This window comes from Bombus terrestris, chromosome 14 (genome assembly GCF_910591885.1).
Source record: "Bombus terrestris chromosome 14, iyBomTerr1.2, whole genome shotgun sequence".
NCBI classification, from domain to species: Eukaryota; Metazoa; Arthropoda; class Insecta; order Hymenoptera; family Apidae; genus Bombus; species Bombus terrestris.
In genome coordinates, this window is record NC_063282.1 from 1,266,029 (window position 1) to 1,293,814 (window position 27,786).

The 27,786-nt window shown below is 45.0% G+C and overlaps 2 protein-coding genes across 10 annotated transcripts in view; one reads left to right on the top strand and one right to left on the bottom strand.

Annotated features, from left to right (window-relative positions):
• LOC110119140 (mitochondrial cardiolipin hydrolase) overlaps nt 1-9,876 on the top strand; it is a 58,942-nt gene extending 49,066 nt beyond the window's left edge. The window contains exon 5 of the mRNA XM_048412252.1: nt 9,187-9,876. The gene's annotated coding sequence lies outside the window, so the exon portion shown is untranslated. The remainder of the gene's footprint in view (nt 1-9,186) is intronic.
• A 3,373-nt stretch (nt 9,877-13,249) lies between these two features.
• The window catches only part of LOC100648570, a 141,833-nt gene continuing 127,296 nt past the window's right edge, over nt 13,250-27,786 (bottom strand). For all 9 annotated transcript variants that reach the window (XM_048412247.1, XM_048412248.1, XM_003400336.4 and 6 more), the window contains 5 exons: nt 22,916-23,051; nt 19,824-19,957; nt 17,401-17,513; nt 17,156-17,229; nt 13,250-14,490 (listed from right to left, as the gene is read on the bottom strand). In XM_048412247.1, coding sequence (XP_048268204.1) covers nt 14,402-14,490; nt 17,156-17,229; nt 17,401-17,513; nt 19,824-19,957; nt 22,916-23,051 — 546 coding nt within the window. In that variant the 3' untranslated portion in view covers nt 13,250-14,401. The remainder of the gene's footprint in view (nt 14,491-17,155; nt 17,230-17,400; nt 17,514-19,823; nt 19,958-22,915; nt 23,052-27,786) is intronic.

The following is a 27,786-nucleotide window of genomic DNA, read 5'->3' on the forward strand; positions in this document are numbered from 1 at the left end:
AAGCGCGGAATCGAGCACTCGGTGGCTCTTAAAGCCACGACCACCGAAAGACCGCCGACCGATCGTATTTTTCGGACGAAGGATCCAGTTTTACCGAACAATTTGTCGAACCGGGACAGAGAAACGCATCCAGCGGCCGCAGCACAGAGATGGGACTTTGCGACTCAAAGGAAACCGCGCGGTCGATGGACCGTTCGTTTTACTCGACTTCATTTCTCTCCGATTCTCAATGCCTTTTTCCACAGGTTTTTTCAATCGAATTCCCCTTACCTCGAGATTCTTTCTCATTCTTAAATTCTTGCTCATTCTTTCCGACCTGTTTGTCTAAGGAACGATCGAACGTATCACTGCAGTCACGCTGGCCATTCCATCCCGACCAATTTTCTTGTACAGAGAAACGAGAAGGTTCTGACCTATCCGTCGGATCGAAGGAAAAGCTGGAAAGCATCGAAGCGCGCGGCCGAGACGTTAAATCGCGCTGTAAATCGATCGAGAAGCACGCTGCAACGAGATGGACCTTGAGATTGTGGTTTCTTTTATGCCAAGGCTGCCGGCTGCACGCTCCTTCTGCAGGGACATTGCGCGAAGTCACGAATCCCGTAATTGAAAATCAATATTTGCGCTCGCTTTGCCTCATGGATGGAATACGCCTCGCGAATACTTCATTCCTTCGCGATCGAAATCTTTGGAGCGTGCACCGCGCGCGCCCGTTTCACCGACCTCCACCTTTTTCCACTTGCTCGCTCACCACCGCTTCCAGTTACCCTCTTTCTCTAGGTATCGCGGCGGCTCTCTCCTCGCGAGACTGTTTCGTGAAACCTGTAACACGAGTCCCTTGGTCGAGCATGACGTTGCGGCGAACGCGGAAAAGTCTCGTCGAGAATGCCGGAACTGGCTGATGTTTATTGATTTTGTACGGAACACCCCGACGATTAAGCAATTTGCTGCGAATTTCGTCGTTGTTAACCTTTTGCCCTCGAAAAGCGTCTTAATCCTTCTTTTTATCGAGTAGGTGGTTGGAAGCAAATGATTTCACGATTGTTATAATTAGCGTTTTGCACATCAGATTTCCCATAAATGCATAGCAAGCAGGGATTATCGAGCAGATTAATGTACGTTTACTCTTTACAGGTGTGATATCCTTGTTTTAAAGCGCGATATCTTTCGAAACAATCGACCGATTAGTCGAAAGAGTGATTGCGAAACGAAATGAAATTTATGTTTTCGTAATCACGCCGTGAGCTTTAATTAAAATATTGACAAATTATTTTTTTAGAATACAACCTTTTTCTTTCTAAAATTAGAATAATATTTCTTAGAAGGAAGGAAATATTTTCGATTAGCAAATTCGATTAGCAGTGTATAATAATTTTATAAAATTCGCACGAGATCAAAAATATCGTGCTAACAGAGTTGATATTCCGCGTGTAAAGAGCCAACATCCTCGACCGATATCGTTAAGTTAGGATACATAATTTCAACCTTTAGATATTTGGAGCCGGGGTGAGTATTCCCCGCATTTGAATATTTTACTGCAACTTGCTTTTGTGAATAAATCGGTAGTCTTGTTTCCTGCTATTTGTCGATTGTTATTTCAGATTATTTACATATTTGAAATTTTGATATACCGGTTAAATCGTTTTTTAAATCTTCCAATAGCCTAGTTTCATTATCCAAAGGTTGAGGCATTTAATTTTATTTCGTGCTCTACTTTCACGCGATAAAGACCATTAATAATAGTCTACTACGTGAAGTACAGAAGACTGAATAAAATTCTACACTCTCAAATTAAGTACCATTATTCAGATTTTTATGGTCACCTATCAACAATGTTAGTCGAGGGTTAATTTTTTCGCCTGCTTTTTTATGTATGTTCTTCCGTTCGTAAGTATTACAACACGGTTAGAGAAAAAGCAAAGTAAATACGAAAGATCATTAAGAACTCGTTCAGACCTCTGAAATGACTATTTCGTTTGGAAATTAATTCTTGGAATACGAGAAATCTAAACATTTTACGCTGTAATGAAAATATCGTCAATCAAATTTTTATTTAATTTATATCCTTCTCTATTCATCACCGATGATCTTACTAATTAAATTTATTAGATTTTGCATTCTATTTCTAATTGTCTATTTGCACGAATTCCATAAGTGATCCCACGATCTACATTTAGATTTCCAACTCCTCCAAATTTTCTACCTAAATTGTCCAAAATTTCCTCGATAAGATTTAAATCAGAGAATTGTGGCCACCGATATACCGCCACTGTTAATTCATTATTTTCCTCTAATTATCGCGACCAACTTTCATAAATTTCTGTCCGTGTATTTTGAATCGTTATCTTGCATGAATACATAATTTTGACCGATTAATCGTTTCCTCGATAACCTGCATCAATTACAACGATTTATGCCAGATCAGCAGCTGTTCGAACAGAAGAATATGAATAGATTGCGAATATTTAGGTGAATTTATATTTTTGCGAGTGCGAGTAACAAACGGTGAAATTCAAAGGGTATCGTTAAAATATAAACAGTTTTATAAATATTTGCATTTAGCGTTCAATATTTTTAAATTTTCCTGCTTTCCGTGTATTTCACGCTTTTCGATAGATATCCGTGTCGCTGGTATAAAAGACAGGATAGACAAACACGGAGTGGAAGCGAAGAGAACAGTAAGATACTACACCCGTCACCTATTCTAATCTCAATATCTTTTATATTTTCTTCTATAATATTATTTCTGTTACCAGTAATGTTAGATATTTATTAATAAATCTAAACATAAAGAGTCGCACTCGACATAAAACGAACGGAAGAGCATGTGTCGCGTCTCTCGTCATTTTTGTTTATTCCGATAACTCGGAGGGAGTTGCGCGTTTTGGAAATTCCCGTTTCAAGAGGTGTTTCACCCTAGGAAATTGCCGTTGATTATGAAATTAAATATCGGAGGCGCTTAGTTGCTGTAAAGTTTGCCAGCCGGGAGGCTGTAACGAGCCTCTCGGCTTCACTCTCGCCAAGTTTCAGGGACGAATCGTCGCGATTCACGCATCCTCGTAGTTCGAGCGGAGTCTCGACAGCCGAAAGAAGAAACTCCTATCGAGAAAGAAAGGTGAAAATGAAAAGACGAAAAATTATTCGATTCGATCTTCGCTTTTTGCCACGTTCTTTCGAGAGATCGCGTTTCCTTCGCGAAAGATCTTGGCATCTCCCCTTCGAACGAATCGCGTTGAAGCATCTTCTACGTTTCTACAGACAGCCACGGAGCAAGAGGGAGGCAGAGAGGGGTGGCTCCGTGGTTTGTTTCGAAAGTGCGTTTTCCAGCTGAGATGTTATCTCGGTCTGTTTGAGAAGTTAGACGTTTGTCGATTCGTCCGGTAGCTCGTGAACGAGGAGATAGCGGTTTCGTATTCGTAGCCGGGCACGAAGATATATTCGCGTAGTCAGGGCGCGAATGAAAATTCACTGGCGCAGCAAAGTGGTGGGTAACCGGCGAGAAATCGAGAGGCTGTCGTAACGTAATGCACGCCTTCTTGGAAAAGCGACCGCTTCACCGTGTAATCCTCGGAACGGTCCTCGCATCGTACGTCGTATATCTATCGTGCATCGCACGTTGTACGTCGTTGTACGTCGTTGTACGTCGTTGTACGTGGTACAACTATGCACTCCTAGGGATATTGCGTCGCGTATTAGGCTAGTCGGTTGCAGTGGACGCGTATTCGCAAGAAATGCCTTCTTATAGACGCGATTGTAGTTATCTTGGGTAAATCGTTGTTTAACACGTTCGCCGCGGATCTGACTTTCATTTCCTACAATGCTGCGTGCTATCAAATAACTTTCATACAATATCTCTCTCTCTATATCGCGAAACTTTACATATATGAAACTTTGAACGAAACTTTACATCTAATATTCTTTCGAATGTCTACTTTCATCCTTATAAGTCAAGCCGCTTGACTTTCAGAAATTTTCGATGCTTTAGTAATGTAAATGCGTTATTTTTCTTGACTCGAATTGAATTATCATTTCCATTAATTCGATTCGAGTAAAGCTTACGTGATTTAGCATCGGCGCTTGTTAGGTACGTAATATTATTTTCAGTTTCATATCTACAATCATAAATATTTGGACACTTATAGATGATATTAAAGTCTTTACGAGTATTATCTCGTTTGAAATAAAAATCGTATTTTACATGCCTCTATGTATCCTGTGTCGCAAGAAGAATCTCATAAATAAAATGAAATTCTCTTCTCGTCTATAATTTTTCCCAACCGCTGTTCTCATTATTAGATTTTCAATCGCATCGGTTAACTTTTCCATCGCTTTGCATTCTGTATATGAATTCCAAGTCGAATTCAGACTTTTACAAATGTCGCTAAATTTCTTAACTAATTCAGCCAAAGTTCGCTCGATGAGATGTCGATCGGAAGATAGTATCGCATAAATTCGTTATCTTTCCGTGACTTAGCAGGCGATTCTTTGAATCTTTTACTGTCTGTTCTTACTCGTTATTTTGGGTGAACTTACGATTTCCATCAACCGATTATTTCTTCGTCAATCTAAACGGATTATTAGGTTCTGCATTAGAAGACGGTAAATGGTCCCAATATTTATGACCAGAAGTGTACACGGTGCTCGTATTAGTTTGTTTGAGAGCGATATGCAGCATCCGGGTGCGCGAGAATCCATTCTATCGACGGTTCTCTCGTACCCACGCGAATTCCCCAGTCCTGTAACTGATGTTTACCAGTCGGATTTGTATCGCGTCGGCGTTTGAAAAAACTCTGCCTCTTGCCAGAGTCGAAAACCGTGTAGAGTAGTTTGCCAAGTCCACGCTACAGACGTAGAGAGACGAGAGGCTATGGAGACTCCGCGAGAGAAAGGGTGCAATTAAGCTCGCGTTCTCCGTTTATTTGCGCGGCCGTGTCGCAGGGGATACGCGTCTCGACACAGGAAGCGGCTGCTGGCGGAGACACGAACGTGTGAATAGCGACGAAAAGGGAGGGCCTACCGAGCTGTCGACCCGCGAGACCAGACCACCGACCGCCGACCACCATCGGTCTCTGCCTCTGCCTCTGTCTCTGGCCCTGTTTCTGGCTTCGCTACACACGGCTACTCTGCGCCCGTGCTACCAGCTCGCGATCCATAGTGGCTAGATTGCTCAATAGAGCTGATTATGCGACCACGATCGGCCATGGTTCCACGCTATTTTGTTCGTGCACGCTGCACACGCCCACGTCGTTAGACCGACAACTTGCTCTCCCTCCTTTTCACCCTTTCCACTCTCACCCTTCGTTGCTCTTCCACTGGTAGAGGCAAGTTGGAACGAGCAAGCACGCGGAGAATATGTGGAGTAACGAGGCAACCTTCTTACACAGCAGCTGCCAACTACTTTGGCTTTGGTGTATCGAGAATGCGGAAGATGAATACGAGTGTTTGACTCGAGGTTGTTTTGGCTTGTTGAGCAATTTTGTAGTAGCAATCGAGTGGTTATTGAAAAGCATTATATTTTATTATGCACTGTGTTTCATAATATCATTTAAAAATTGTCAATTTTTATGTTTCACTTTACTTATTTCTAATCAAATATCGTCCTTGTACTAACAATTATAATTACTATAAAATATTCGAAACAGATAAGAAGAGTGTTGCGTGTTCTTTCAAGTTTCATATTAGATCACATAATCTGTATCCTACTTTCCTCACGATTCACATAGTTTATATACAAATAATATTCAAGCCCAATCCACAGTTCACACTTCCATCTCACCTGTTCCGTGTTTCATGCACCTCGTCCTATGGTATCCCATAACTAGTTTTTCTAACCCACATCTTGAATCCTAATTCACACAACAGATTCTCATATTTCCATATCGCTCATCCTACAGCACATTTCCATATGTCCTTTCCCACATTCTATATCCAATACCTACCAAACCATATCCCACATCCTCTGTCCAATATTTACCAAACCATATCCCATCCCACACTCGGTGTATTCTTCTCTATATTCCATATCCTACACCCTATTTGCTTTTTCCAACTCAAACTACCAATTCCCTCAAACCTATTTCCAATATTCCATATCCTAGAACATCAAATATACCAAACAAAGGCGGCAAAATATATTTTTAAACGGGAAAGATATATTTCTCCCACAACTTGCCCACAACGGTACCTTAGATTATATACATTTTAAGGAACGAAAGCTCCTGAAATTCTTCTGAAGCTTTCAAATCTCATTTATTCTAGCTCGCGAAAATGATAAGGAAGTAAGATTGGAGGTGGACAGAGTCGAGGATAAACGATTACATTCGAATTTTCGAGATTTCGACTAAATTTTTTATTCGACTTCCCGATTTTGTATCAGGAGAATGTGATGGAACAAGAGGTATTCCTGGAAAATGACTTCATTTCCAGGAATCGCTTCGATTGTTCCTGGAGAGCGATGTCATTTCCAAGAATCGTCAGAATTGTGCCACCTCCTGCTCTATCGTGTTCTCCTGATATAAAGTCGCAAAGTTGGACCAAATTTTCACGATTTCGACTTGGGGCAATTCCTGGAAATGACGTCATTTTCCAGGAATCGCCAGAATCGTGCCACCTTCTGTTCCATCGTGTTCTCGGACCAGGAATTTTGTCTTTCCAGTGATTTTGTATCAGGAGAACACGATGGAACAGGAGGTGGCACGATTCTGGTGATTCCTGGAAATGAGGTCATTTTCCTGGATTTTCTCGGAGCCGAAATCGCGAAAATTTGGTTCGATTTTGCGATTTTGTATCAGAAGAACGTGATAACATAGGAAGTGGCAAGTTTTCTGAATTTTTGTTATTTCAGTTATTCTAACTCGCGAGGATGGTAAGAAATTAAGATTGGAGATGGACAGAGTTCAGAGACATGGTATTACTTCGAATCCCCTTTATAAGATTTATTTATTGATCAAATTTTGAAATTCTACAATAATCTTTGTAAATACTCTCAATTGTATAGTGATTCGCGCATTTATCCATCTATGAATAAATAGAACATGAATTGTCCTATATAACTTATCTACACAATTAATCTGTATAACTTAATATATACTTAATTCTAACTTTAACGATGCATCATACTTAGTTTTCGAATATAACTATCGTACGAGCATTTCTTTCAAACTACTATACATTTATAGTCACGTTTCTTGAAATATTTGGGATATTGATAAATTATAGCGCTTGTCACAATAAAAACATACGTGTAAATGTTAGACATAATTATAGAAGATGGAATATAATGGATTACGGCTAATTATCATTACTTGATACAAATCACAATTAATTTTTTCACGTGGCGAAGATTCTGTGTCTTGTTGCTGTTTTCTGGTGTTGCTGGGAAATTAATTCTGTAACACACAAGAGAAACGTTAATTTACAAACTAAATCTACAATCATTTCGTAACGATATTATTCGAAAATAAATATTTTTGATGCTTCAGTGATAGTAGGAATCGTTTAATTAATATCATCTGTCCAGATTAACGTTTTGATCTACCGAGCAGAATTTGCGAACCTTTATTCGTGTCTTTCGGAAGTTAAATGGAATGTAGGAAGAAGACTGGATGCTTCGTTAAGATAATACAATCACAAAAGTAGATAAAGTGGAACTAATTTATACATATACCTGTCCTCGTCGTACACTATCGCTCTCTATCTCTATCGTCGCTCGTGTCACTCGTTTTGCATGAAATTTGTGACCTACGAATTTTATTTTGCGGGCTGGTGGATTTCCTTTTCGAGAAGCAACGATTTCTTGTGCGTAATTTATACGAAAAGTACTCTTTGCGTTATTTTTAATCATGAAACCAGGATGTGGAACCCGGGGCGTGAGACGCAGAACAGAGAAAGTCGGATGTAAGGAACGGAGTTGTGATATGGAGTTCGGAATAGAAGATATATCGGATATGGGTTGGCGGATGTAAGATTTGACAAATGAAGTAAGGAATTTGAAATATAAGACTACTGAAATTTTGCAAATTTTAATTACAAACTAACGTGTAATGCAATTCTTATAATATAAGCTAATATAAAGAAAAAGTTACTAGTTAATTATTAGATAAAATTGTTAAATAATACACAATTAATAATACATAATATCGAATAACACGATTTAAAAGAATATTAATAATGTTGAAAATGTAAAGATTTTAAAATCAGCTCTATTTCGAACAATATTGCTGGTATTAATAATACTAATAAAATAATAATAAAGCAGCGGAATAATAGAAAAAGGATAGAATAATAAAATATATTAGATGAACATAAGAATATTTGTATTATTCCATCTATTATTATATCTCGCTTATTTCCTTATATGTATTTTTAATTCAAGTTATTCCTAGTTTCCACCATATTCGTTTCCAAGAAGGAACGATCGACGGAAAGTAAAGGAAATCATTGAATATATCTATTGCATTACCTTTTGAATCTTTTATCTTCCGTTTGCGAACATTTATTTGAAATAATTCCAGCCGAATAAATCTAAACTAACTGCCAGTAGTTTTGCGAATGGCAAAGTGAGCATCGTTGCTTGTGGCATGTCGCGTGCTCTCCATTGTCTTCTCGTCTCTATAATCCGTGTGTCTGCACCCTTCCGACAGCGTTGCTTTTCATTTCTAGTCTTGCAACAGGAAAATGGAAACGTCGTTACAGTTCTATAGACGATAAATGCTTTGCGCAGAGGGAATTTTCAAAAGTAACTTTAAAATCGAATTACTAAAAATAAAAGCTAATTCGTTTACATGTCTCTACACAGTTATTTAGGTGTGTTAAAAAAGTCGGGAAATTCTACAGCCAAACAAGTAAGCGAAAATCTTGAGAACGCCGAAGCTGTCGAGCTTCGCAGGAGTCATCTTGCGAATTATAAACGTACAAAATATTTTAATATATAATAAATATCATAAAAAAAGAAAGCTCTTTGATTTATCCTATTGATTCTAAATGATGCTTGAAGTGCATCGTGATAATTAAAGAATCCGACGAAAAAGACAATATAGAAATATGGTATTCTTAAATATCGAAATAAACTGACAATTTTCATGATTTTCATTTCGATACACAAGCAATTCAGCGTGAAAAAAGTAACGCTCGCCTTATTATTCTTAATCCTGAAATTCTGCTAATCGAGCATTTTTGTCTTTCCATTAGCTCGGACATGGGCTGTGCCGTACTTCAAATTTCACGCCAAAAGTTTGGCGGATCGGAGAAAGGAACGAGTACTAGGGAATTTCCATGGAAATTTTAATGCGATCGACTTCGATGTAACTATCTATCGTCAGGATGGCGAAACGAGGATGTCTAATACTTTGGGACAGAAAAAAAAAGGAAAAGAACTAGGGAACTGTGACGTTAACTTTTCGACGATCGAAAGAATAATGTGGAAAGTCGACTTACGCGACGAACACCGGCGTTTATCGAGCAGGCAGAAATTTCTTCCAAAGGAACCACTTACCGTGCAACGTGCCACTGTGGAATTCCAGCGCTGTCAAGCTTTCGTCTGTTTGAACATTCTAAATTACTTTGGAAATTCTTAACCACCTATTTCTGTCCAGTTTGTCGCGAATTTTAAGATACTTCACGCACCGGCCTTGCTTATAAAACTGTTTTGTACAGCTAAACCAACATTATTAGACAAGTTTTAGGCGCAAGTCGCGAGTTAGAAGTTACCGTTATCGATAAAGCCAACAAGTAATAAAACAAATGAAGTTTCGCGAGAAAATTGTATAAATCGTATAAATCGTACATTATCTGATTATTCTATTCGAGAGCGAAATTAATAATTTACGACTTGTAATTTGTCGGTTTATTATTATTAGTCAGCGACCAAATACGACGACTCGAAAGTCGTCTGTATCGCTGCAATCGTCGAACAGAATGGATATCGGGAATATCGCGTTCGTTAAATTGCATATATTCAAGTAGTTGTCGAAAATTCATGGCTACGAAAATAAAATTAGTTTTCGTCGACGAACGGTTCAAGCGTTTCACGTTCGTCTTGAAACGGAACATACTACTTTTACGCATCTGGTCTGCATCGCATGTGTGCGTGACTCTTTTGTATTCTGCACTTGTCTCTTGGTATATTCTTTTTGCATTCAGATATCTGTACTGTTTTTTTGTCAATTTTTCTTCATCGCTTACCTACACCGTACTAGTTTTCCTGTTCATCAGGTTGGTAATACCGATACAGACACGATACGATGTATATAGCGAAAGAGTCTAAGGAAGTGCAACTCGAAGAGGAAGAGACCTTCGGAACAGAGTTTAGCGAGTGAGAGTCGAATTTACCTTTGTTTGCCTCTTTACTTTCGCGAAAAACTTAATGCGTTTCAATTAATTAAATAAAGTTGTTTGTAGAGAGGACACGAGTGTACTACATAACCGAATGGCTGGCTCGAAGAAGCTTTACGTTTTCTTATGCTCTCCTTTAATAAATTGCTGGACAATTATCTTCCAGATGTAAATTTAATAAAATTAAAACTTTTCTCTTTCAATTCTACTTTCCACTCGGATTCGATCCAGAGAAGGGCTTTTGGTAGTTTAACGTAAAGTTGAAACGGGAAATTACCTGTAGCGGTTCATCAAGATATTCCAACACTTACCGTAGAAAATTTTTACGTATATGATAAACATACGATTGAAACTATACGACTGAAACAAAATCCAAGATATACATAGAAACTACATGGTATTTAACGCAAGTATACGATATTAGAGACGATAAGGTTGTCGAAATTTTACAGCTTACTAAACGTTGAAAATAAATGCCAATTGTACGTTTAAGACCATTATTCATATCGTGTACTCATCTTCTATCCAATATACGTTTATAGCAAGAATTTTGTAGTTTCTACACGCATACATGTATACGTTTTTACATCGATTTCACATTCTACCGATATAGTGGTGTCTGATCAAAGCGTCAACATCGCAGAATATTCAAAAGTAACGCGCATAATAAATAGATCAAAATTCCGTACGGTACGTGTTGTGTGACATTTTTGTCAGTCACCGTGTACGAATAACTGAAAGAATTTTCTTTTATGAGAGAAAGAACGATATGAAAGGAGAAAAAGAAGAGAGATATAAAAATGCTCCAAGGGACGCACGGTAATTTCACGCAAGTGTCGATAGGTAGATAATATTCGCCCGTACGAACTTCCGGTTCTTCGTTTTCGAACATCTCGATAAACGAGAACGTTGGGAGAGAGTCGCGACGTCGGATGCTGCAAAGAAAAGTTTCTTACCGTAATTACGAACAGGCTGCCGCATCTGAGAATCGTATCTCAGCCGATGACGTTCCACTGGCGGTAATCGAGAGGTTGCGTCTAAAAGTCGGATTGGCAGGCAGCCGAAAGGTATCGCGCTAGTCGGAGAACCGATCGATCCGAGTGCGGTTTTTCAGGAGCACAGGTGCGCGAGTAAGAAGACCGGTCGACATTTTATAATTCAGGATGCTGGGAGAAATGGAAGAAATTATGGAAGACGGCGAACGATCGCGAAGGTTTCGCGACCGCCCGCACCTTTCAAGAGCACATCGTCGATTCTCGCCGCTGCTGCTGCAACCTGGCCTTTGCACCTGCGAAAACGTACCGCGTTGCCGTCTCGTACTTGGCGTGGATAAAAAACCGACGAGCAGATAAACGACACGTTGAAAGGAATAATTGAGATTTATGTCGTCGCAGGGGAAAGACAGCGTGGAAACGCGGAGGCGTGCGAACTTCGCGGCGCGTCGGAACAAAAGGAAAAAGAGAAGAACGAGTCTGCCCCGGCGAAGAAGTTAATTAAAGGTAAGGCAAGACAGGAGGACCACGAGAGCGGAATATCGATCAACTCGAGATTCAATTTCGATCGAAACGAAGAATCTATTGGGGTGCTCGCGCGAGATTATAATAATTTTAATAAAAGTCTCTGTGTCCAAGAAACGTTGGACGTCGATCGCTGGCTTCCTCGGGTAACTAGCCGCTAACCGTTCTTTCGTGCTCGGTCGAGTACGAGGAATCGTGGAGCCAGTTCGTTTTAAGGTCGGGTCAGTGGAATACTTTAAAAAAGGATCTCGCGGACGACTTAAGAGATCGCGACCCCGTTTCCCGGTCATTGGCCTCAACTACGTAATACCGAGAGATATCGACTTTATTTCTCCTCCTCCCACTCCCTGTTACGCGTCATACGTGTATTTTTGGTGTATCGTGACGAATAAAAAGTCAATGATCCGTCCGAGAGAGGTAAATTGAAAGAGAGAGAATGGATATTTGAAGAATGGAACGAGGAAGAGAGAGAGAGAGAGAGAGAGAGAGAGGGAGGAGAAAGGAAGGAGAAGGGACAACGACGCGGTTATAATTGCCGCGCATCGATTCCCTGGTCTCCTCGATGCCAAACTCGTCTCCCGTTTCGCCAATTCGACTCGTCGACGAACGTCCAACACACTCGCTCGCTTACAAATCGAGCAAATTCGAGCCGGCGCCGAATGCTAACCGCTCGTAATCGGATTCGATGGTTGGCACTCTCGTCGCCTCCTCGTTTGGACCGCGAGGTATCGCGCGCACTCCGACAGACGAAGGCGAGAGCACGAAGAAGCCTCTGTCGTTGTTTGCGTCGAAAGGTGAAAATAGAAAGGCGAAACGACGAAAGACGAAGGGAGAGCACGCGTCGATACATATTCAAAGGACGAGGCAGGCCGTCTGGTCTGGCACGGGCCATTAGCATCGATCGTCTTCCGGGAGACTCGCGTCGGTTCGCGTCGACCGACCGTTTATCCTCTCGAGAATTTCCTTCTGGTATCGAGTTAAGGGGCGCCCCTTGCACGATCCCCGCGCGTCCTCTGCCCCGTATTGTCCCGTGGCACGAACGACCATTAATTCTTTCTCGACCACTGGAACAGCCGGAGATCCTCCACGTCCGACGGCGAAAGCCGATCGAGCCACCGGAACACGCCGAGATCTTCTAATCGCGCTCGTCTGTTTCGCGTACACGTAAATGGGCAGGAGATAATGGGCCGTGGGTACACGCCCGGCCAGAGGCAACGAACACCCGACGACCCACCGTATAGTATACCAGGATCGAGGTTTCCAGTGAATCGCGGCTGAGGCGATATTATTATTTAGCCCGAGGAGTACCAACCCAGAGGGTATTCGGCGGGACGTGTCGGGCTTGAGAATCGCTTTTGTAATGAAATACGATTTATTTACTAAATATGCGAAATATATATATATGTATGTATATATATATATGTATTATGTATACGTATATACATTAGGCCATACACACAAGTACGTAATCTCTGTCCGATTTACGGTAGTTTCGGGGAGTTGTTCGACTGCGCAGCCCCGATCGTAGCTCGTTTCGAAACGAACGACGGATCCGGTTTTTGGAAAAACGCCGCGCCACGTTGTCTACGTTTCTACGGAAAGCGCGAATAAAGTTCGCGATCCAATGCTTTCTCTTCTCTATCGTAATGTTCGACGAGGTGTATCTAGTTTTCGTAGATAACGGCAGATGTACGCGCGTGCAGGCGTCGCAGCTATGTACAAAGTATACAGACACAAAGAGAGAAGTCGCGGACGCGAAGGGAAGCGGAAATCTCTAGGTTTCTCGTTCGTTCGTTCTTGGTTGGAGAGCGAGAACCGCGCGACCGATCTCGTCCCGACTTTTCGGAATTACAACGGGAGTTAAAAGCTTCGAAGCCGTATAACGAGTACACGTAGGTATCGTTGCGTGCTACGCGGATGCGCGTCATGCGAGAGAAACACGGATATGCGCGGGGTGGATCGTCGAGACGTCTCGCTCGGTCGCGGCTCTCGCTCGTCGCGGATTTCTATCGGAATCGCCGCGAAAGAATCGCCGACTCGCTTCCCTACGCGCTCCAGACAAATATTTACGCTATCCCGTGCACGTCGAATCGTCCAAATTAATCCGCTTACAGGCTCGTAAATCGTATTTTCGAGTCGCGTGCCGTCCAACGGGATGATAATCCGCGCGCGCGTTTTCCCGGGCCCGCGACTGCCCCGCGATTGCCTCACGGCGACCCCGGTGCCCCGATCGATCACCCATCGGCCAAGTAGCCAAGCGATACTCGTCCCTCGCCAACTCCGCGAACCAGAATTTTTCCGGCTCCGACCCGCCTTTCGATTCTCTGTTTGTTCGATCGTCGCGGTATTTTCGTTCAGCCTTCCAACGATATTTCCCTATTATTTCTATTAGCATTTGATCGCTAGGTACGACGATCGTCCATCCGTCTCTTTCTTCCATCCTTGCGTTTCTCATCTTCTCTTCTTTCCTACTCGATGGAGTCCAGTCGTGCGCGTGGCAATTGCGTCTCGTGGACGCGAACGCGGCCGGCCGCGCGCGGTTCGCACGTTTATTCCTAAACCAAGGTTGGCAGTAGTCGGAGAAGTAGCGCGCTGGCTACTGTCAGGCACACGGAAGGCGTTGCAAGGCTGCCCTGTCCTTCCACTGAAACATTTAACGGAAGACGCGTTTCGTTTTGATCGTCGAAAACCACGACGAGGTCTTTATAAATATGTATAATATGTTTTAGCGTGCTAATCCGTTTGCTGATAATACAGATTATTATTATATACACTAAACCGATCCCTGAAAATATCTTCGAAGCTGTTCGCACTACTTTTGTCTACTTTTTGATACACGCGCTATTCGATCCACCTTGGCATCCCCTGTTTACCGTTGGAAAAGTTCCTGGCGGATAATTTGGCCGTTGATTTTTGAAATCTATCGCGCGATAGCCAAGCAAAAATGCAACTTTTGTATTTAGCGAATTTTACGAGTTCCATCTACGAAACATTGGTATTAGGAAGAAAGTGTCAAAGTGTTTCGCATCACCTGGTAAAGTATGCATGCCAATTAGTTGAGGGAAACCTAGACTCGAAGAAGCAAGCTAGAAGAGAACAACGTTTACGAGCGAGGTTCGTCAAAGCGGAAATTTCAAGTTTTTAAGCCGACACGATTGGAACTTTGTTCTTGGACGTTTAGCCTGGATCTTCTCGAAAAGTTTCGGCCTAGGAGAATTTGGTAGGTAACGGAGTCGCGAGGATGCAAAGGGTGGAGAGGAACGAGAGCGAGAGCGGCAAATGCGGCAACGCGACGTACGTCGCTTCCAAGAACGACTTGGTCTAACGAGAAAATCGAAGATCGTTAAGAGCAATTTCGTCGAGACGTTCGCCATTCTCTCTCTTTCTCTTTTCCCTTTGCACGAAGCTCTCTCGCTTCCGCTACCGTCCCCTTTGGCGATTTCGGCCGACGTTTACCCTTCACGGGCGTCCCGTCCGAGAGGCGGCGACCAAATTTCCCATTCCCTTTGCGATCGATCGTTCTCTACAAACGCTACTTCCACTCGATTATGTTTTATTTCCACCTCTTTTAATTTTCATTCCGAATCGCGTGGCGACCCACGCGATTTCATTCGTCATCGTAAAATTCGTGATCGAGCATAACTAAGGCCACGATTCTGATTACGATGAATTTTCCGACCGACCAACGTTCCGAAGCACTGCCAAAAATAATCAAGCACGGCAGAACTTCCATTTGAAAGGGGAATATCTGGAATTATTGCCGAAAATATCACTGTACCAAATATCCGTAGCTTTAATATAGATTTTCGAGTTTGTTTGAAACTCTAACGTTATATCCACGATACTCGCAACTCGTTACAACGGCGATGTAATTCGAAATACTGTGCGTGATACACAATGTATTCGTAAAAGGTTTCCGTAAGTTTCTGGAACTTTGAAACGTTTCCTACGATATATACGCGAAAGTTTCTAGAAATATTCGAGTATTTTCGCGAGCCACCGCGTACACGCGTAACGAGTTTGATGGAATTAATTCGCGCGAACGTAACATTTCAGATATCGAGGCTTCGTTAACTCGACCAACTTTTTATTCTATTTGCTTAATCCGCCAGAACCATCTACATCGATCGTAATCGTAACCTAATGTATGGAATTGATCGCTCGCGTTGAACAAGAAAGAAAGGAGAAACCGAGGCGAAAGGTAAACGAGCGTAAATTATTGTTTTAATTTTGGTAGTTGGGGCGAGCGCGCGCCTCTCGAGGGAAGCTCGAGCCGACTTTGCGGCCGGTGCAGGCCCGTTCCACGGACACCGACGATCGTAAAGCATCCTTAATTCGTTAGAGCGCGCGAACGATGCTTAATTTCCTGCGAAAGTGACTCCTCGCGTCCTCCCTTTCCCCTTCTCCTTCTCGCTTTCTACGGGGTTGCGCCTCTTTCGCTGAGAAATAACGAGGTAATCGTTTCTCGCGCCGTCAGGCACGCGTTAATTAACGCGTCCGTCGTTTCGACGGCTCTCGCTTCTCCTTCGTTCGTTCATTTTTCGAAAGAGGACGCGGCCGACGAGAAGCGAACGAAAGGCGCGTTGTGGGACACGAGAAAAGGAAACCGGAAGGCTAGTTTCGCACGAAGATACGCACGTAAAAGACGTATTCGCGCGAATACTCACGCGATATATACGTAGCAGCCATCTAAGACCGCGATTTTCAGACTTTCTCGTCCCGTCGCTCGTATAAATTAATTGCTAAAATTCAGCGGCGCGTGGAAAAATATATTTTGCACACAAAATAAAGATCACGACGTTCGACAGATTAGGTTTCATGTTCGTATAAAGATGCGTCGTTGTAAGAGACGGGCCTGTAAAAGAAAGGCACTTTTCGGACAACCTAATGTTACGTATTGCCTCTTAATCCCGTCAGAACGTCCTACTATACGTAGCTATACTCGTTGTACACAGGATAAAACGATTACAGTTCGATATATCCGTAATTAAAATATACAAGGTGGAATCGATAATTACGATAGTGCAGTAATAAACTCTGTTTCGATAAAAATAGACAAGTTGTATTAATATCGAGTTTATTTACGGCCGCGGTAAAAATCGTTGCCATTCGAGTAACGAACTACGCACACGCAATTTAGTCATTAAATATGCGTTACCAAATGCATCCATACGATATGTACATGTTGGAAAATAAAGTATACGTTTATAGCCGTTATACGTGTGGCTACTTGTCGCATATCGCGTATTTTCGCGTGCAACTAGCCGAACAGAGAATTGTCGCGGAGATCGTAACGAGGCAGAGCTTACCGAAAACTTCCGTTGTGCGCGTCTCGAAGCGTGGCTTGTCCGACATCGAGTCCAATACCACGGTCGCCTCGCATCTTCGACAAAATTTATAGAGACGTATTAATCGTCGGGGCTGGACGAGTCGGGCTGTTGACGATGATAGCGATGGCAGTGATGGCAGAGTGGCGGTGATGATATGAGTGTTGGTGAGTGTTGGTGGTGGTGGTTGTGATGGGTGGGGAGGAGATTGTCCAGGGCGGAATTACCTGACGTTTATTTTGTCGCCGGCGATGTGATCCGGTTCCAATTGCAGTCGTAAACTGGATATCACCGAATAAAGTCCGTGCTGCTCGAACACCATTTCCGTGTCTGGTTTCACCTGAAACAAACGCGACGGGACGTGTTCCACGAGTTGCAGCGTGTGAGAGACAGTCAGGGCGATCGGCCTCGAGGATCCAGTCAAACTTCCTTTTTATCGTCGCGCGACAGTGTCGAATTCTCGCGATCGAACATCGACGAGTTACAGAAAACGAGCGAAAGAAGCGACGATGCTCGCGAGGACGAAAAGAACGATACGACGGGGCGTTTAGAGTTTTAGGCTTTGAACCATGTTCGAAGTGATTCGAATATTTCATCGCGGGTAGGATACGCGTTCCAGAGGATCCGAAATATTTTAGTACCGGCGATGGAAGGCGAGTAGTCGAAACGCCAAGTCGAAAGGTCGCGGTACGTCGCGGCGACGAGATTTTCTCCGAGAGCAAACGAGATTCGCAGCCGCGGGCTACCCGAGCAAAGAACTTCGTCTTGCTTTCGCGAAATGAAAGGCCGACGCGCGGCAGCTACGTTTGCCGAGAAAATCTGCTCGTTGAACGTTCGCGCGCGAGTCCTAAGGATTCCGTAGCAAGGAACCGACACTGCGCACGCTGTCCTCGTTTTATCGAAACTATATTGCCTCTCCTTTTTCATCCTCATCTTCATTTTCATCCGCTTCTTCCGTGAATCTGTTCGCGAAAGGGGGAGCGGACCGGAGACCGAGAGATAAACGAGCCTCGAAATTAAATCATTTTTAAGCCGTATTCTCCTCGGCTTGCGCTGCTTCTCTCGATCCCTTTGATCGCGTCTCCGTCCTATTTTCGTTCCTCCTTCGCCAAACTTCGTCGAGCCTCCTATCTCTCGTTTCTTTCGCGCGTACTCTCGCTATTTAACGGCGCTCCTCTTCCTTCCCTCTTTGTTTTCTGTTTTCTTGTTTTTTTGTTTTCTTGTTTTCCTGTTTTCTTGTTTCTGATCGAACGCATCGATCGATCTGTCGGCGCGTTTCGGTAAATTCCAAAGTGGATGACGCGAACGAAGAGAGGAAAGAAGGCGCAGCCTTAGAAAGGATTGTTCGCTCGATCGCCCGAAGCCGGGTAATTGAAAGAGAATCGAAGATTAAGTGCAGCCGGAGGCGGAACGCGAGCGATCGAGGGCCGCGGGCCGTGGAAAGTCGAAGGCCTCTTGCGGCCATCCCCGTCGGCTTTGTCGCCGAATCTTTCGAGAGTCGTCACGACGAGAACGTTTTCGAAACGATATTACACTCGCGTTAAGTGGCGCGCTAAACTCGCTCAACTCCTAATGGACATCGTCGAGAAGGTTGGCAAGTTTTCCTCGAGCAACGCGGAGGTGGGAGACGACGAGTCGGATAATAGGAAACTTTTCGAGCCGTCGCGGCGCGCGCGATTCGCTGCGAAGCCCTAAAGGGGCAGCGACGTTCATCGACGTAATCTTTAAACGCGCGCAACTTGCGAGCTCGTGTCTACTCGCTTCAACTGCCTGCGCTTTGCGGATTATATTTTTAAATCCTCGGAGTGACGAGACCTCGCGGCCCGGCGATCTACCGCGAGACGCGGACGATCGAAAACGCGAGATTCGATCGCGGTTTTCCTTTGTTCGACCGGTTCGACTCGGCCGACTTTTCTCCCAGACAAATTAAATTCCCTTCGACTACGTGACGCGGATTAATTAGCAGTTAACCGAGTTGCCCGAATTTCCTTCTTCCGCCGACCGTCTCTCTCGTCCTTCCCTCCTCCTCGCCGTTTCTTTCTTTCGAGCAATCTCTCCTTGCCTCTGTTTCTCGAATTATTCTTCGTTGGCTCTTGTTTCTCTGAAAAGAGAAAAGAGAGAGAGAGAGAGAGAGAGAGAGAGTCGAAAAGTCGTCGAGTTGCAGAGAGTAGCCGAGGCAAAAGAGGACGTTCCCGGAAAGCGGTGGTTGGCGGTGGCACGTTGGTGCAGCGAGGCGAATGTAGAGTCGACTGGCGCCCTACTACGCGCGCGTTCTCCCACAGCTCGTTAATTGGAGCTTTGGCTCATCAAGCATCGTCGTCGTTGCCGGTATCGTTGCCTCTGCCATCGTCATTTCTGAGCGCCTCTCTCCGCGTCTTCCCTCGCTCGCTCATCCGTTTAACGATCTCTAGGTCTTGCTCCGTCGTCACGGTTCGCCTATCCGCACGTTTTCGGACTCTCTCTCTCTCTTTTTCTCTCTCTTTCTCTCTCTGTCTGTCTCTAAAGTCTAAATCTATAACTTTCGAGCCGTGCTAAAATATATAACTCTCGACGTATCGACCATTACACCGGTGAGCACGCAAAAGCTTATTCGACGATTCCGCTTCTCAAAGTTCCGGCGAGGCGAACGGAAAGCTCGCGTTTCTCTCACCTGCTCCCTATTGATGAACCATTTGAGCGTCGCGGCGGGATGGGACTTGCCGCTGGTGCAATTCAGCCCGAGGACGTCGCCGGTCGCGTAAACCTTCTCCTCGCCCGTTATCGACGGCCCATCTTGCGGCAGAACTGCAATCACATCGAGAACATTTACGCGCGGTCGCTTATTCTCCTCGCTGCTATCCACGCTCCGCTCTACTCTCCGTCTCGCTTCGTCTCGTGGCTTTTTTAAATTTAAAGGCTCTTTTTGTAACGCGATCTACGCGAACGACGATAAGGACCTCCTCGTTAACGACCGAAATTCAACGACGCTTTCCACGCTCATCCCTTACAAAGGAACGACTCATCTGTTGCGTGTATAGTATTTGATCGGGAACAAGCCATGATTCTGCTTATTTTTTATTACGTCGTTCAATTTAGCCAGTTTTAACCGTCGCATTAATTTCGTTGCGACAAAAATAATTAACCAGTTGACACATTTTACGATCCTTCTATTTTCCTTCGACCAAAATCAAATACGACGTATATCTTTTATTTGTAAGTATATGCGGTCGAAAATCGATTATTTTTTACCGCCGCCCGAAGTTAATGCCGTTATCGTAAAACTTAGATACCGATTTTCATCCGCAAGATCCGCCACTGCAAACGTCATCTCTCGCGAGAAACAGCGACGATTAAATGACGTTCCTTAGCGAGTCAGACTCGCGACCAGATACTTGGGCCAAACACGAATATCGCGAGTCTGACTCGCTAAAGTACGGCAAGGGGTTAAGACGGTTGAGACCGTTTCGTTCGTACTCGTTACGGTATTCCAATATTAAGTCGTTCGAAGATATATACACACGCCATAACGTTTCCAAGATTGAAAAAGAATCGTTTATTATTCTTCTGTGAAGCAAGTAAATGCCGAATTCTCTTAAACGCAGTAATTACGGGAAAAATCGAAGAATATCCGAGAGAAAAAATGATTCCGAACAACAAAGGGAGAACCTTGTGTACCGTTGAATATAAAATCAGTCGAAGTATTCAATTCCATTCCGCCATAAATAGCGAAACGTTAGCATGAAAGAAGCTTCTATAAAGACACGTTATCCGCAAATATCTTTTCTTCGTTGCGAATTTCCCCAACGACCTAATTTACACGTATTTTGGATTCGATCGTTGGACGTACCAATACCAACGACTTTTTTCTATTTAGACAGTCGTTTCGCAATACCGCGAATCATCTTCTGTCTCTTTCGCTCGCTTTTAGTTTCCTCGATCGATGCAATGTAACGGAAAATCCGAATGTAAGTATCGTACATGGGAAGAATCACTCGCGAATTCGAACGATCGATGCTGGCGTTTCCATTGCGCGAGCACGCGTACCGTCGCGTAGATCGATCGACGCGCGATCGAAGCTCTTCCTATTTCTCGAATATCTTAGCAAGATTGCCAGCGTTCGCGACTCGAGATTTAATCTGGACCAGTTGGAGGAAACGTTCCGCCGTCGGATCGTTTTCGAGAGCACGATCGCGATAAAAGTTCATCCCCTCGATAAGCCTTCGAAGCTGTCACGACACCCCGCTTAGAATATTCAACGAAGCCATTCGCGACTGCTGCCGGATTGATCCTTTCGCGCGTCGCCTTCAACCTTACGCGCAAAGATACACGATTCGGCTTACAACGGGACCTTGCTTCTCCTCTCTCCTTCTCGCTTTTTTGCTTCTCGTTATCGAGAGACAAAGAAAGAGAGAGAGAGAGAGAGAGAGAGACTTTATCCGCGCGCTTCCCCTTTCCTATACCGCGAACAAGTTTGCGTATTCGAAGCGAGGCGTACGCGATATTCCTCGTCGGAGCGAGAATGAGCAGCAAATTGAAATTTACGAGAAACGCGAAAATCTTTGGTTACGGGACTTTAGACTGGGTGGAATAAACGTTCGCAAAGAGAGGCTCGAAGAACCGTGGCATGCGGTTTCTTGTTAGCTTTTCGTTTGCGTCGACACTTGCGGTTTGAACGAAGGGATGCGTTAGCTTCGCGGAAGGAAGGAAGGAAGGAAGGAAGGAAGGAAGGAAGGAAGGAGGGAAGGAAAGGAGGAAGGGAGGAAGGGAGGAAGCGGAGGAGGGCGAAAGGAAGAAAAGGGTAGAAAAGGAGAAAGATTGGAAGAACGAGGAATTCGGCAGAGGCACGAACTATGGCCGCGGGTTATTTGCCGTGTACCAAATTTTCCACGAGGTCGGTAAAGGTACGGTAATGGCGGGTACGTGGTGGGTTATCGATCGTGCATGGGTCGGAGAGCGCGGCCGGACTACGAGAAGAGGAACACGACGCAGAAAGGAAATTTCATCGTTTTCGAAGACGCCACGGGAAAGCTTTCGAAGGCGGTGCGCGGCTCTTTAGTCTGCCGCGTCGCGACTCCTTTCCCGAGAATCGAGCCGACGATGCTTTTACGGTCGAGAAGCCTTTCCTTTTCGTTTATAGTTTCCCGTCTCTTCCTTCTTTGTTCCTCGCTGCTGCCATCCATCCACGCGTCTGCGGCTCCGCGTTACGATCCCCGTAATATTCGTCGGACTTTGCCTCGTCTTTACGCGATCCTAAAATTTAACGCTCCAAAGAAAGATCGAAGTTTTCCGTTGTCGTAGGTCTAGAGTGCAGGTTGATGGAAGCGCGAGCCAGCTAAAGCCGAAGCCACACGACGGCTATTCGCGGTAATGGGTCGCCAGGTATCCTCGTTTTGTTCCAGTACACAGGTACACCTTGATCGTCCCTATGATCGATTTTAAAGCGGAGCAAAAGCCGACAGTCTGTTTTTGGCTCGATCGATTCCACTTTGGACCAACGTTGACATCCATCCATCCGTCTTGCGGAACGACGCTGTGGAAATATTTGACCGATGATTCTCTTCCTTCTGCCCGTTTACGTTCCCCTCGAATACCAGAGAAGACCGAAACTCGGAAATGGCGAACGCTTGGCGCAAATTATGGCGGTTCGATAGCGGTGATCAAAGGATTATTAACTAGCGGAGCAACCCGAGGACGGACTCAAAGCGAGACGGAAAGAGATCAGAGTAGGAGAGACGTAGGGTTGACGCAGACTGGTTCGCTCACCTGCGACTTCCATGCTGGCTTCTGCGCTGACCGAGTTGAAGCTAGGAGCCTCCGCGCTCACTTCGCACTTGTACCGTCCGCTACTGTGCAGGCTCACGTCCTGCAGCAGCACCTCCTTGTCATTGGATTTTCGGTGCTGTAACAAACGAGAAGTTGCTCGATAAATCTTTCATGTTAATCGTCCGCGCTCGTGGTTACGAAGCATCGATCAGATAGGAACCTTTCTCGAAGGACCAACCTCTCGGCTAGCTACAAGGATGATTTTATTCCGAACTGGATGCGTAAACTACTACGTGTAAACTAACTGTTTGAAACCTTGGAAACATAGCGCGAGACCTCGTTGCAAACTAACGGAGGAGGAACCTCTACAAATCGTTGCCGAAGAAGACCCGAGTGTTTAGACTTGCTCGTCCCTCCTCATACCGAACGACCAAATATAGGCGTTTACACGATCGGCGAATCCAGATCGAACGCTAATTGTTCGATTCGACCGTGTTTTCTCTCCTGGGCTATCCGCGACAGGAAGCAAGCTGGGGCTGGCAACGATCGCTTTATCTTTCAAAGGGGATCTCGTGGCCGCGGCAGGCGAGATCGATGCCAGGCTCCGTGTGTCGACGCACTTCTCTGTCGACCTGGGAAAAACCCTTTGCCTCTGTCGACCCGCGTTCCATCGACGAGAGCGAGTCTTTCCCTCTCCGTACTAAAGTTTACCGATACAAATGGAACGAGATGGAGCTTCTCGTTTGATCGAGCGAGCAAACAGCCACCGTTACATTTTCGCACCAATTTTTCCGAAGCTTTGCCACTCTTCGACGCGTCCAAGTCCACCGTCCAGCTCTTCGCGTGGCTCGCTGCTGCGTTTTCCACACGCCGTTTGAAATTATTCTTCATAGACAGAATATTACGCTATTAGGTAGGTAAGAGGCTTACGCGCTTATATCGATTTATTGCCATAGTCGCCGCCGGTACCGGCTCTACGTACTGAAAGTTATTTCGGCGAGATAGATGGGTACAGCGGACTTGTTCCACCGGTAAGTAGAAAAGGTACGTCGCTGAGCCGACGTTGCTCAGAGGTGCGTCTGTCTCCCGTCCCTTGCGTCCCGGTTGCACACGTTCGATGTTTCGCTAACAATTTCGATACCGTTGCTAAGCATCGCGAAAGCGGCTAAACGCGTTTTGTACGAGTTTTATGCCACGATTTCTAACCTTCGTGGCCAACGTCGAACGAAATTTTCCATCCTCCTCTTTACGTAACAAATGTGCTTCCACCGTGAGTCGTTCGATGCCTGATGAGACTAACTGAACGTTAGCGAGACATCGCGTCGAAGCGTAACGATGCAAAGTATAACGGTGTTAAGCACGAGGGATCTGTATAGCCAATTATTTCGAGAAGTTCGATCGGGAAAGGTATCTACGGGCGGCAACCGTGGGTGTCGCGACGCGATCGAGCGGGCATCCGATCGCGATTCATCCGATCGCTGGAAGCTCGCACGGAAAGGGAAGACCCGCAATAGATGGAATCGCGACGTTGTTAATCCGTTTACCCTACGCGCGGGTCTTTCTGCTCCAACGTTACGAATATTCCCCTTTCTTCGTTCCCGTTTGCACGCGGTCGGTCCGCGTCGCGACGATCCGATCGTCCGAAGGAATCCAACGGAATCTGGATGTGGAGTGCGCAGATCGAGTTGCCGACAAGTTTTTAGCGATCGGGAGGAAACGTCGACGTTTATTCCGCCGCGGTGAGACTCGGTCGAACGCAAACTTTCTTCATCGACAAATCGATTTACTTTGGAGAACGGGGAGAAAAGTTGCGGGAAAACAAGGGAGCAGGGTGAAGGAAAGTCGAAATGTTGGAGAGAATCGCATTACCTTCGGGGTTATTTCGTCCGGTGAACGCGACTCCTCGGCCGAACGATTTAGGTCGCTCGGGGAGCAAAGGGAGAAAGAGATAGAGAGACACGCGTGTCTGCGATTCAGCGAGAAACGCGGCACGTCGCTACATCGTCGGATGCGTTCCGATAAAACGTGACTCGTTCTTCTCCGCTGTTTCGCGTGTGCTACATTTCTTGAAAACGCGTCGTGACACGGAACGAGTGGATCGCTGTCTCGGAAGGCCAAACTTTCGAACGAAAGAGCAAGACAGAGGGAAAAAGTTTCGCGAAAGCATTGGCGAGAGAGTTCGAGGTTTGAGACTTCGATTCCTAGCCGATGAAAAGTTTCGCTCCGATACGAAACACGATTTTAAAGGGAACCGCGGCACATTCTTCGTCTTTAGCGAACAGGGAATTAACGAACGAGGGGATTACCGTGGGACGTTTCGAAATGGTCGACGTTGGGAAAACGGCGTGAAAGCGTTGCGTCGTCAGGAGAACGATCTCTGGTCGATAAAGCGCTTAATCGTTTCCGCTAGCCGTCGATTAGTCTGCCGCGATACCGTGCGCGTTCGCGGAGTAATCGCAGCTTGTCCCGTCATTTGGTTTTTTTCTATTCTTTGTAAAGTCGACCTTTAACCAGACGAGCGCGGCAGAAGCGAAGGGAGAGTTAAATAAACGCGGGGAATCGGGGCCACGATTTAAAATTTTCAGATAGTGAAATTAAGTGTGGTGTTACGTAACGGTGCAAAAGGGGGGGAAGTGGAATGAGAGGGAAAATTAAAAGTCGAGAGCCCGAGCAAAAATATACGAGTCCGCCCGCTAAATCCACTTAATTCCTGCTACTCCAATAAGTGTCACGTGAGCGTATCCAAGTGGAGGAATGGTCCGGATGGAGGGGGTGAAAAGACACGCTCGCTTTTGTCCACGGAGAAATTTCTTTGTCGATATCGGAGAGCCATTGGACCGAGTCGGATTAATAGCTGTTCTCTCTTTCTCTTCCTTTTCTCTTCTCGATCTCGAGAACGGAGCGAAAGGATGAGCCGATTCGACTCACGTAATGCTCGTTACGCGTCGGCCGATATTAACGAGCGTCGAGGAAAACGGAACTTTCGTGCCTTCCAAAACGCGAATCGGAAGCGGACGTATCGTACCGAGAATAGACGAGTCTCGTGCGATCCGTTTCTGCCTTCCACGGCCTCCGGGACCACATCGCGCGATCCCAGAAATCGATCGGTTAGCCAACGGTTGCTCCTATCCTTCACCCTGCTCTTTCTTCCTCTTAACCTCCGAGCTTTTCCTCCGCCTTTCCGACTTTACACCGCGTGGCTCTTCCTTCAGTCACGATAGATGGCGGCGATCTCGCTCCTTCTCTCTCTCTCCCCCCCCTCTCTCTCTCTCTCTCTCTTCCTAGTCTCGTCCCGATTCGTCAAACATTTATTCGGCACGATAAAGGCGACCTCGTTCCACCTGTACGGGGACAACGCGCATCCACCTCGTCGACGTATATCGAAACGTATCGCGAACTTTATGCTTTTCCACCCCGTCGTTCCTTCGGCCTTTTTACTCCGTCCATTCCGACTGGTTCGATGAAATACTTTTATAGACGACGTGGAATAAAATTCGGAAAGGGAAATTGAATAGAGGCTTCTTACGTTCAAAGCTGGGTGCCGTCTTGGCCGTGGACGAGCCATCTCTTCAACGAACAAGCGCGCGACTCGGTTTTACATTCCGCATGGTGATCGGTCGCGTTATCGCGGTCGAATTCCAGGTCTCTATTCTTGCTCGCGAGTCGTTGGTATCGTACGTAGCTCGACATTTTGTCCGGGGATCGAGAAAACTATGGAAACAACGATTAATCGACTAGAGTTTAACATTCACGGAACGTTGCTTGGTCAACGGTCTAACGAAACAAGATCGCCATAATTAATATCGATAAAATTTGAGAAACGTAGATAAACGGAAGATAGAAACCGAAGAAATTTTGCAACTCAGAAGCGAGCGAAAAAAAGGTAGGAGATTTAAAGTTTCGCAAGTGTTCTGATACTCATGAACCGATGGTTACACGAGGAACCGGTAATGGCTGACTTTTACGTTTATCGCGTGACACGAAACGCTTCAATATTCGAGCACTCTGCTAGTTTATCGTCACCTGGTCGCATTTGTACGCGTACGTGAATGTTTCACCTTTTCTCCTCCGAATGAGACTCGCAAAAACGCAAATTCTCTGCACTGCCGGTGATATTGGTTTCGTTGTTCGTTCAGTACCAGAGTAAACGAACGTCTTTACGATCAGCCAGCCAATTTCTCGTCAACTTGCAGCCACTTGTTACGACTCTGTATGCGCATAAACGACGCTTACGATCCTCCGGTCGTTATCCTTGCGTGACTCGCAGAAGAATCGACGAATTATTTGGCTAGAGCTTTAAATATATTATACGTTGGCTCGGTGCTGTGAAAATCGTTTCAAACGGATTTCACAAACACCCGATACCGATCGATTAATTTTTCCTTCGTGAATCTGTCACACGAGACCGGTAGGCGTTCTGACACACGGCTCAGTTTCTCAGTAGACGAACCAGCGAACTCTAGTTTTCGTCAATTTCTCAGTTTCGTTACACAAGTACGGTATCGTCGATGTTCGCTTCTGAAACGAATCCATTTTCCATGAGTCGATTTATCACAAGTTGGTGGCGCGCAAATAACGGCAAGTCTCGAGGCGAATTTAAAAAATAGCGTTTGTAACGTCGTCGCCTCTTTATGCTTTTCATTATGTTTCCGAGTGGTTCGCTTATTAAACGGCAGTGTACGTAACGTAAAAAGTTCCAGCTAAAAACATAATCCAAAAGTAAACTTGTTAAATAAAACAATAACATCGTAGTGAGTCGCGTCATTTCCGTATCCAGCGAACCTTCGTTACCTTCCCACCGACTGAACTCAATTTCGCGATACGTCGGCAACCGTGAGAGAAAAAAGAGAAGCATTCGCGAAATGTTTACC